Source organism: Mus caroli, chromosome 17 (assembly GCF_900094665.2).
Source record: "Mus caroli chromosome 17, CAROLI_EIJ_v1.1, whole genome shotgun sequence".
Taxonomy (NCBI): domain Eukaryota; kingdom Metazoa; phylum Chordata; class Mammalia; order Rodentia; family Muridae; genus Mus; species Mus caroli.
Genome location: NC_034586.1, coordinates 34,646,296 through 34,658,139, shown reverse-complemented (window position 1 = coordinate 34,658,139; position 11,844 = coordinate 34,646,296). Strand labels below are relative to the sequence as shown.

The window sequence follows — 11,844 nt, the reverse complement described above, 5'->3', positions numbered from 1 at the left end:
AGGTGAACACGTAGCTCTGGAACAGCTAGTTGGCAGACAGCGGCGGTGGGAGTGGCAGGATGATAGGGCGGCAAGCTCCGCCCTGATGCTAACACTGAAACCTGAGCAAACAGGTTTCAGGCTGGGGAGGGGAGGTTACAGGTAGGTAAATTGATGATAATGATAGATTGATATGAGAGAGAGAGAGAGAGAGAGAGAGAGAGAGAGAGAGAGAGAGAGAGAGAGAGAGTTATTGTATTCATACAATGATATATATGAGATTTCCACATTCTTGAAAACAATTATTATAAATGTATTTTACTACTATCCTGTGTGCTCAGAGATTTGATTCTCTCCCCAGGAGACTTTCTAGGTTTTTTTTCTCACTGACGAGTGTCAGGAGGCAGTCTGAGTCTCCTCTTGAGAGTCAGACTGGACAGCTCTATCAGAGTTTGTAGACAAATGCTGATTTGGAAGGAAAAGAAGTAAATGCAATTGGTGAACAAATCAGAAATAAATGTAATGAATGATGCAGTTTAATGATAAGGGCTGTTGTATGCTCTCTTCATCCTGTGACATGAAATGTAATGTAATATTATAATTTATTATTTGATCATTAAAAATATTAATATAAATTATTAAAGATTTCTGTTTTCTAAAAATTATCTGACATAACCATGAAAAATACATAATTATCTTTCAAGTCATCTTCTTTTGATGAAACTAATACTTCTTCTTTTTATTATAAATTTCTTAGGTTAATAAATTTGATGCCTTTCTAGTCGTACGTGAATTTGGCTATGTCTGAAATTGTTTTTATCAAAAATAGGTTCAATAAAAAAAAGATAAAAGTTGAGTATTAATGTGGTAGATATGAATAAGGTACTGAACGCTTATTAGGAAGAAAAAACAGTAGCTGAATATCTAAGTTTTTAATGATTTAAAAGAGGAATGATAGGAAGAATGATTGAGTCTCTTGATAGGAACATTCTCTTTGTCATCAGACTCTGCAATGACTAAGCACAGTCCTATCTATAACAGCCCACATACAGTACATGTTTATCTCAGCCTCAGACATTAGAATTTATATATTTTTGCATATAGTTTTTCTGAATTAAAGCATAATTTCTTTAAATTAATTTTAACTTAGATATTAGCAGTTATTATTCTGAAAATGAGATATGGGGATTTCCATTACTTTTACAGAGAGTTTAATACTGTTATTTTTTTCTCCTTCATACATCCTTGGTCCTGACAATGACAGAATAAGAATTAATACATGAAGTGTCATAACTTCCATTAAATTTGACAACATACCTCGGCTTCTTTTGTATCTAGGTGCATCCATAACTAATTCTGGACAATAAGATAAAAAGTACAATTAGTTAAATAACACTGTATTTGTTGATTGTCTTTCTAATTTTCTATGCTACTGGAGTCTTTCTTTCTTTTTTTAGTAAAATCTTATTTATGATAAACAATCCTATAAATCTATTCATACAAAATCATAAGCTAGGGCTTGAGAAAAGACTCAGCAGGGAAAGCAGCAGAGGGTTTGCATTCTACCCTAGCACGCATATGCAGCCCTAGGAAATTTGTTGCTTCTGAACCTTAGGCACTAGTATTTAGGTGCAAATAATTCTCTCTCTCTCATTTTCTAATTCTCTCTCTCTCTCTCTCTCTCTCTCTCTCTCTCTCTCTCACTGCCCCCAATTTCATTACCTTAAACGAAAGGTCATAATCCATTCAGAGGTGGTTGTGTACACCTGTAATCCTATCATTTGGAGAGCCAAAGATAAAAATTGAATTAAGAGTTCAAGGCAGCCTCATCTATGTAAGATGTTATAGTAATCATATTATGGTGGATGTGGTCATGAACCTTTAATCCAAGCACAGGGCAGACAGAATTAGGTGGATCTCTGTGACTTCAAGTCAGGCCTAATCTATAGAATGAGTTCCAGGATAGCCACGTCTCCACTGAAATAATCTATCTCCAAAAATAAAAAAAGAAAAAAAAAAGTCTGCAGAGATTTTGATGCGAATTGCAAGGAATGTACAATTTAATTTGAAGATTCCTTGTGCAATCCTGCTAAAGTGTATTTGCTACTGGACTCTTGTTACATGTTTCTTTTTGCTACTCTGCCTAAGCTCCAGCATCAGGCCCCACTACAAGCCCCCACTCAGCTTCCCCTGAATCCATGGATAAAAGACACACACAGAGTTGTTCCTTTTCAACTTGGCTTCTTGGTATAATTGTTGGGTACTACTACCTCCCACCTGGAAAAACATGGTCTTATTATTACTATTAGCTCTGCACCTACCACCTGCCCTAAACTTTAGTGCCTAGTCCCATCTAGCTCCTGACTACCAACTGTAGAAACAGCCTATGTGGCACTCCATTTTGAGATCTCACAGGACTCTTCAACCCTTCCTCATCAGAAGCCTGGGAAACTCTGTCTCTCCTTCTTTGCATCTCCCTTTTACTCCAGGGACCACCTTCTTCCCAGCAGTTGTCCTCAGCAATTGTCCTGTGTCTTTATTTACTGACAGATCAAGAACCAACTGGGGAACAGGACCTTAGTATCAGAATTGCCCATACAGAGACTTATTCTGAAGGTCTTCATCTATGCCATATGTCTTACTTTCTCTTCTATTAGTACCAGGATATCTGACCTCATGTTGAGGTCTTGATCCATATGAAAATGTGTTTAGTGCAGCATAAAATATAAAGATCGAATTCCACTTTTTTCTGCATTATAAAGTCCAGTCTCTGCAGTACCATTTGTTAAAGATTCTGTCCTTTCACTGCACATATACTTTGCATCTTTGTAAATTAACCATATGGATATAGGAATATAGGCTTATTGCTGAGTCTTCAGTTATATTCCATTTTTATCTGTCTGTTATAGGGCTAGTATCATGCTGTTTTTATTATTGTAGCTCTGTATTGTAATATGAAATCAGTTATGAAGATATTTCATTTTTTAAGGAATTGCTTTAGCTAAACTCAGTCTTTGGTATCTCTATAAAAACTTTTGGATTTGTTTTCTGTCTGTGAAGAATGAGATAGAGATTTTGATTGCAGTTGCATTGGATTTATAGATTGCAATTGCAAGGTTCCTATTTTCACAACATTGGTTCTTTGAATCCATGAACATGGAAAGAAAGCCTTACACCTTCTACTGTCTTCTTCAATTTCTTGCTGTAGAGCCTTAAAATGACTTTCATTTTGTTGATTAGGTTTATTTCCATGTATTATTTTTTTAGGGGTGATTGTACATGGGATTGTTTTCCTGACTTCTCTTTCAATCTATTTTTTGTTAGTACATAAGTAAGCTATTTGTTTTTGTATGTTTGTGTGTGTGTGTGTGTGTGTTCTGTAAGTTTGCTGAAAGTGTTTAAAAACTATATAGGGGTTTTGGTAGAAAGCTACTGTAAAGCAAAGGAACCTATGAAGCAAATGAATATGTAGCCCACAGAATGTGAGAATATTCTTTGACATCTACTCATAAGACAGGTGATTAGTGTCAAGAATCTTGTTTCTCAGCTTTCCTAATACGGCCACTCTTTAATACAGTTAAAGGGATGGCCTTTCCCTCAGTCACTGCTCCACTCTATCCCTGTATGGTTAAAATTTTGGAGATGGGTGGGTAGCACCATCCCTCAACCAGGGGGGCATGCCTAAGCTCTAGATATGGTCTCCACAGTTTAAACTGAGGTTCCCTCACTTATGACTCTAAAGTGTGTCAAGCTGACATAACATTAGCCAACACGTTTGCTCTTGCATATCTTTCAGACAGAATACCATTATAGATCAAAGAGCTTGTGGCTGGTTTAGTGTGTATGTTTCTCTTTTGGTAGTGCACAGAGAGCCTTCCTATAGAAAAGACTCAAGCACACAGGGGTAAAGGTTCTATGTAAGCATCTGCTCGACTTCTTGTTAAGTGAACTGTGTATGAATTGTCTTCAGAAAATGGGCCTTGCTGTCACTTGAGGAGATTAACATATAGTCCTGGCAACAGAATAGGTTATTTGGAGATTGCCATGGGACACCTTTAAGCAACAACTCAATTAGACATAACCAATCCGATTGCTGGAAGCTTTATTTGATGACAAGAAATGACCATCTGGTCCATTTCTTCCCAATTATTTGGTGATATAATTTAGATAACTATCATATATGCATACATTTGGGAAGCTACTGTTGTATTAGGTTTTAGAGGCCTATGTATGAGGTCTCAAATGTCCCTCAATTTTAGCCGTCTTTCCCCATATTTTCTCCCTCATCTCTCTCTCTCTGCACTCCTCCCTCCACTCAATCCTCCTGTTCTAGTGTCTCCCCAACTTCCTCTATTTTTATTATTCTTAGATTTGTTCTTTTCACAATGCTCTAGATTTCCTGGATTTTTTTGCGCTCTGATTTTTAAAAATTTACTATCTTCTTTAACCAGCTTATCCATTTCTTCAATCATGTCTTCTGAGAGTCTCTCTTCCATCTCTTGTATTCTGTTAGAGATTCTTGTCTCTGAAGTTCCTCTTTGTGTTCCTAATTTTTTTCATGTCCAGATTTTTCTAATGTTATATATTATTTATTGACTCTATGTCCACTTTCAGGTCTTAACTACTTTACTCAGTTTCTTCCACAGTGTGTATTTTCAAAGATTTCTTTAAGAGATTTACTCATTTTCCCATTAAGGACCTCTATACTATTCATAAAGGCCATTTTTAATTCTTTTACTTGTGGTTCAGCTACATTGCAACACTCAAGGTCTTCTGTACTACAGTTGCTAGACTGTAGAAACATATTGTCTTGGCTTTTATTTAATGTGTTTTACAATAATTGGAAATTCAATGAAAGATTGTAATTGTGGGTGCTTACATCTGGTCTTGTTTGTGCTGGGTGGATGCTTTGTTCCTTGGTTTTTGTTTCCCTCTCTGGTCCTTAGGAATGTGTGGTGGATCTGTTTTGCCAAGTAAGTAAATCTTCTGTCTTCTGAGAGGCTTTACCCAGCAGCTGACTCAGATAGATACATGCACTCAGAAACAAAGAGTTGATTGAGCTTGGGAACTCTTATGGAAAATTATAGCAAGGATTGCATTCTGTAAGAAGATTGGAACTCCACAGGAAGAGCAATGGAGTCATCTAACCTGGATCCTTGGTGCTCTCAGAGACTGAACCACCAACCAAAGAACATATATGGGATGGACCTAGGCCTCCCTGCACATATGTAACTGATGTGTTTCTTGGTATTCATCTGTATCCTGAACAACAGGAGCAGGGGCTATCCCCAAAGCTGTTGCCTGCATTTGGGATGTTTTTATAGCTTGGATGCCTTATCTGAACTCAGTGGGAGATTTGCCTGGCCTCAAAGATACTTGACTGCCAGAGTTGGGGATTACCATGGAGAGCACAACCAACTCAGAGAAGAAGGATTGGGAGAAAAATTGTGGGAGGCGTGACTGAGTGGGGGGCAATGAGCAGGATGTAAAGTGAATACATAAAATAATAACAAGAAGAAGAAAGATTAAAAGTCCGAAAAACTGCCATAGAAACTCTTAAAAATATTTCTTATGTTATATTTAAAATTTTAAACAAATCATGTCAAATCTGAACACTTCAGTGTATTGTAGCATTAATACATTTTTCAATATACATCGGTTACAAAAGATTTCAGAGAGTTGTGGTATGTGCCATTATTTAACAAAAATTCAAATATTACTAAAATAAGACCCTTTATGCAGTTACTATGAAATAAAGAGTCATATGAGATATGTCTGAATAAAGAGCAGAAAGAATAGGGAAGTCTTGAATTTTCAAGACTTCTGAGATATAAATTTGCATTTAGATTGATATCTGAGATTTAAACATAATGGAAAACCTCTCACATTGTACTCTTTCCTTGGATTCATTAGTATTTTATATTATTTCAGAATCAGCAGTTAGAAAATACAGCTGACTACAGAGGTACCTTAAAAATTACAAAAAGACTCATCATAAGGCAGACAAAAGAATGCACTAGGTTGTGTTTGCTTAATCTGATTCCTTGAACATTTTCATTAGCTAGCAGCTCTGCAAGGTTCTGTTACCTATTTATTGCCAGAGGTTTCTTCAGACTCAGAGTTTTTCTCAGTGCTGCCTTTACTTCCTTGTTCCTTAAGCTATAGATGATGGGGTTCAGCATGGATGTTACCGCTGTGTAGAAAAGGGCCAAGAGTTTGTCCATTCCTGGTAAGTGGCTAGACTTGGGCCTCAAGTAGGTAATAGATGCTGAGCCATAGAACAGTGTGACTACAAGTAGATGAGAGGAACAGGTGGAGAGAGCTTTATGGCGCCCCTCAGGTGAAGGCATCACCAGTACTGCAATCAGAATTCTGACATAGGAATAAATGATCAACAAAAATGGGCTAGATATGCAGAGAACTGCTGCCACGAAGATTGCAGCCTCATTTTGGGATGTATCTCCACAGGCAAGTGCCAGGATAGGCGGTAGGTCACAGAAGAAGTGGTCTATCTCACAGGGTCCACAGAAGTTCAAGGAGAAAATAAAATTGGTCTGTCCCAACCCTACTATACATCCCATTCCCCATGAAACTATTGCCAAATGGGCACATACCCCACGATTCATTCGTGTTGCATAGTGGAGTGGGGAGCATATGGCCATGCAGCGGTCAAAGGCCATAGCTGCCAATAGGCAGCACTCAGTTATACCAAAAAATGAGAAGAAAAACATCTGTGTGGCACACCCTTCCCGAGAGATCCCTCGGGTCTCACTTACAAGGCTCTGTAGCATTTTGGGTATGACAGAACAAGTGTAGCCAATTTCCAGGAGAGACAAGTTGGCCAGAAAGAAATACATGGGGGTATGTAGGGCTGGCCTGGTGAAGATGACAAGGGCTATGAGTGAATTTCCGGTCAGTGATACTAAGAACATGAGGAGGATGAGGGTAAACAGGAGGAAGCATTCTCCAGGAACCTCAGAGAACTTGGTAAATGCAAAGCGTTTGACAGACAAGCTGTTCTCCTGCCACAGAGAGCAGTTGATACTCATCTCCTGAATGAAAGACAGAAAATCATTACAATAATTCTTGCAGATCAGAGAAATTATTCACTTTGTCTGTCTCTCCCAATTCCACTACTCTCTCTCCCCTCCCTCTTGCATGTGTGTGTGTGTGTGTGTGTGTGTGTGTGTGTGTGTGTGTGTATAAAATACATGGGTATGCATGTGGCTGAAACATTCAGATACCAATTTCAAGTGTCCTTCTTGATTAGTTTCCACCTTATTTTCTGAAACAGGTTACTTGACCTGGAGATACTTGTTTTTGCTAAAATGAGTCAGAGATCCACCTTCTTTTGCCTTTCATACCCTTAGTATTGGAGTTACATATAAATGCTGGGGTTGTTCAGTCTTTCATGGGTACTGTGGATCCAAATTGCTCCTCAAACCTGAATAGCAAGTACACTGATCACTGAAGCTTTTCTATAGCACGTAATTTTATTAATTCTAGAGCCTGTGGTAATTAGAAATTTGTTAGATGAATTTTTAAAAAAAAATCACCACACAACCTCAATTAAAAAATAAATAAATAAAATCTTTTCCCTAATCATACTACTAGGTGATTTTTCTCCAATATATACTTGTCAAACCATTAAATGACAAAAAGCTTAGCTGGGAAAAATGGTATATCCTTTACTCCCAAGAATTGTGTGCCTGATGCAGAAAGTCTCTGAGAGTTAAATGATAGCCTAGATTACAGAGTGATATTGTGCTAACCTTAAAAAACTGTAAATAGATGGTCAGTTGTCCATTTAGGTTCCCTTTAGTCAATTGTCAATGCTAGTATGAAAAGGTCCTTTCAAAAATCATACATAGTACTACTGGAGGATCCAGCAATACTACTCCTGGGCATATACCCAGCAGATGTTCCAACTGGTAATAAAGAACACATGCTCCACTATGTTCATAGCAGACTTATTCATTATAACCAGAAGCTGTAAAGAACCCAGATGTCCCTCAACAGAGGAATGGATACAGAAAATATGGTACATTTACACAATAAAGTACTACTAAGCTATTAAAAACAATGAACTTATGAAATTTTTAGGCAAATGGATGGATCTGGAGGAAATCATCCTGAGTGAGGTAACCAAATCACAACAGAACTCACATGTTATGCACTCACTGATAAGTGGTTATTAGCCCAGAAACTTAGAATAACCAAGATACAATTTGCAAAACACATGAAACTCAAGAAGTAGGAAGACCAAAGTGAGGATACTTGATTCCTCCTTAGAATGAGGAATAAAATACCCATGTAAAGAGTTACAGAGACAAAGTTTGAAGCTGAGAAGGAAGGAAGGACCATGCAGAAACTCTCCCATCTGGGGATCCATACTATATACAACCACCAAACCCAGACACTATTGCATATGCCAGCAAGATTTTGCTGAAAGGATCCTGATATAGCTGCCTCTTGTGAGGCTATGCCAGTGCCTGGCAAATATGGAAGGGGAGGCTCACAGTCATCTATTCGATGGAACACAGGGCCCCCAATGGAGGACATAGAGAAACTATCCAAAAAGCTGAAGGGGTCTGTAACCCTATAGGAGGAACAGCAATATGAAATAACCAGTACTCCCTGAGCTCCTATCTCTAGCTGCATATGTAGCAAAAGATGGCCTAATTGGCCATCATTAGGAGGAGAGGCCCTTGGCTTTGCAAAGATTATATGCCCCACTACAGGGGAATGCCAGGGCCAGGAAGTGGGAGGGGGTGGGTTGGGGAGCAGGTTGCAGGGAGGTTATAGGGGAACTTCAGGATAGCATTTGAATTGTAAATGAAGAAAATATCTACTAAAAATTGTTAAATAATAAAAAAAACTTCCTTTCATTATTTTAAAAGATTAAATAAAGAAACCAACTGTTAAAAAAGTGAGTTTTATTTCCTCATTCCTGTTAGCACTTGCTCTCATTAACCATTCTCTCTCTCTCTCTCTCTCTCTCTCTCTCTCTCTCTCTCTCTCTCTCTCTCTCTCTCTCTCTCTCTCTCTCTCTCTCTCTCTCTCTCTCTCTCTCTCTCTCTCTCTCTCTTCCCCCCTCTCTCTGTTCTCTCTTTCTCTCTCCTCTCTGTCTCTGTATCTCTGTCTCTATCTCTCCCTTTTTTCTTTCCTGAGATAGGGTCTCACTTTTTATTTACCATATTTTTTTACTCAAGAATTTCTTATTGGGCCCTGACTTTTTCTCAATAATACATTTTGAAGTTTATAGTCTCTCATTTGTCAGTTAGGTTTGCAGGTATATGTATACTTGTTGTATATTCTCACATCTGGTAGAAGCTACACAATTTCCTTAGTGACATAGTTGTAGATATAGAGGCCAAGGACAAATGTAGCCACAATAAGGAATGTCTGACTAGGGCTTAACTGGTGACTTAAAAAACGTGTCCCACTTAAACTGTAGCAGCCCAATGCAAACATCTGTGTTAGTGATGAAGGCCCATGAGACTGAGGAAATGGAGTCAGTCCTTGTGAGGAATGGATGACAGTAAATACTGGCAACATAACAGTCTGTCCATATTTGTTCATTTTATTCTTTTAGTACTTACAGGACAAATAGAAAATACAGCCTGACATAAGTATATTTCATACCTTACAAAATTCAGAGTTAAATAAAATAATGGGTGTATCAGAATGTATCTAAATACTTTAAAAACTATTATCTAATACAAATACTATTCCACTGAGATATTAAAATTATTAAATAACACAAAATGAAGTGAAAAATTTGAAATCAGTAAAAATTCCTCTCTTTATTATTTGATATTATATTGAAAGTACCAAAACCTGACTAAGTTTTCTATTGCTCCTTCAACTGTTGAGTTCATGCTCAGATGCCGAGATCAATGAGATCAAAGAGAATTCTATTCGAGATTCATACCAGAAAGTTCCAATTTCACAATGACACATGTAAGGAGAATCGTGTCTCATGTACGGTATGTAGACACATACATGTCCACAAATAGATCTCAGAGTTTTTCAGAAAGATGGAAGTATCAGAATAGGCTGCAATGAACAAGCCACTGTCTCAAATCTTAAGGTAATTTCTTTCAAGTAATATTTCAGATTCATCAATTTGAGCTGTTTCAGCTTAAAGCTGCAAATACTTTGGAGCCCAAAGTGAATACATAGTAAAATGTTCATTAAAGTGCAAAATTGCCTGTCCTGAGAAACCCTGAGGCAGTTAGGGGCATCATGTGGCTATCCTCTGGAGTCACCCACCTAGTAACAAAATGAAGCCATTCACATAGAGGTGTAACATAATATTGTCCATATTGATTATGAGTTCTGTCCACTACATAGATATTCAATGTTATAAGGATTCCATGTGTAGTAAACACTGGTCAGCTTTAAAAGATTAGGAATGTTCATGGTGAACTTGATTTCTTATTTCATTTTCTCTCTCTTTCTCTCTTTCTCCAAATGTTTTTAATCTTCTGTAAGCAGAAGGAAAGCATGATACACTGTAAATTCTGATTCTGTAACACATCAGAGTCTGTGCAGAAATTCTCAGGAAATGTTCATTATCACCACCATGTAGTCACTATTACTAAAATTCTATAATAGTACACATGGTTTATGTCGATTGTTAGGAAAAGATTATTAGGAGGCTCACACCCAACAATAACTCACCAATGGACCATGTGTCACCAGCTGAGTGACACTTTAGCCTCACACGATAGAAATTGTTAGATTACTAAAGTAGATTAAGGTGCACTATGAATGAGGGTCTCCAGTCTCAGCATTGCATTGTGTTGATTTCCCATGGACTTAAGCTATTTTCTGAGAAATAAAGAAGCCATGATTCTTAGTTGACTGTTACATTCCCTGAGATGGAGATGTTAAATAAAATGACATCAAGAACTTATAAGTATTTTGAGTGTCCGTTGTTCATTTTTACATTTTAATTCACTTTCTCTAAGTCCAGTATTGATAACTTAGCTGTAGCACATACCTTCAATCCCAGCACAACATTGGAGAATTACTCCTTTTGCTTCTGATTAGCCACCTTCTAACTTTCTCTGTGCCCTCTCCTTACCACATTCTCATTATCATCTTTAAGCCTGTGCAGTAAAAAGCCTTTGTTGCAGTAAAGAATCACTTCTGAGGACAGGCGGTTTGTGTATCCCAGAGAGAACACTATGTCCTTTGAGGCAATAATTCAGCATCACACACACACACACACACACACACACACACACAAAAGAGATGAAAGATGATAGATACACTAAGGTAAATAAATAGATAGGTGATAGGTAGGTAAATGGATGATAATGATAGATAGATGATTGATAGAGATAGATAGATAGATAGATAGATAGATAGATAGATAGATAGATAGATAGAGGTTATTGTATTCACACAATGATATATTGAGATTTCCACATTCTTGAAATCAATGATTATAAATATATTTTACTGCTATCCTCTGTGCTCAGAGATCTGATTCTCTCACTCTCCCCAGGAGACTTTCTAGTTTTTTTCTCACTGAAGTGTGTCAGGAGGCTGTCTGAATCTCCTCTTGAGAGTCAGACTGGACAGCTCTATCAGAGTTTGTAGACAAATGCTAATTTGGAAGGAAAAAAAGTAAATGTAATTGGTGAACAAATCACAAATAAATGTAATGAATGATGCAGTTTAATGATAAGTGTTGTTGTATGCTCTCTTCATCCTGTGATATGAAATAAATTGTACTATTATAATTTCTTATTTGGTCATTGGAAAATATTAATATAAATTATTCAAGTTTTATATTTTTCAAGTATTTCTAAAATAATCATGAAAACTACATAATTTTCTTTCATGTCATCT

The 11,844-nt window shown here is 37.2% G+C and overlaps 1 protein-coding gene across 2 annotated transcripts; it reads right to left on the bottom strand.

Moving 5' to 3' along the window:
- Window positions 1-5,979: 5,979 nt before the first annotated feature.
- Window positions 5,980-11,051, bottom strand: LOC110284254 (olfactory receptor 10C1-like). Of its 2 annotated transcripts, none has more exons than XM_021149971.2 (2): window positions 10,988-11,051; window positions 5,980-7,031 (listed from the first exon to the last, which is right to left on the bottom strand). In XM_021149971.2, the coding sequence occupies exon 2, from the start codon at window positions 7,026-7,028 to the stop codon at window positions 6,063-6,065; it is 966 nt and encodes a 321-aa protein (XP_021005630.1). In that variant the 5' UTR covers window positions 7,029-7,031; window positions 10,988-11,051; the 3' UTR covers window positions 5,980-6,062. The 2 variants fall into 2 exon arrangements, with proteins under 2 accessions (XP_021005630.1, XP_029327487.1); XM_029471627.1 differs by lacking the exon at window positions 10,988-11,051 and having other exon boundaries at window positions 6,063-6,268; window positions 6,689-7,028.
- Window positions 11,052-11,844: the final 793 nt, after the last annotated feature.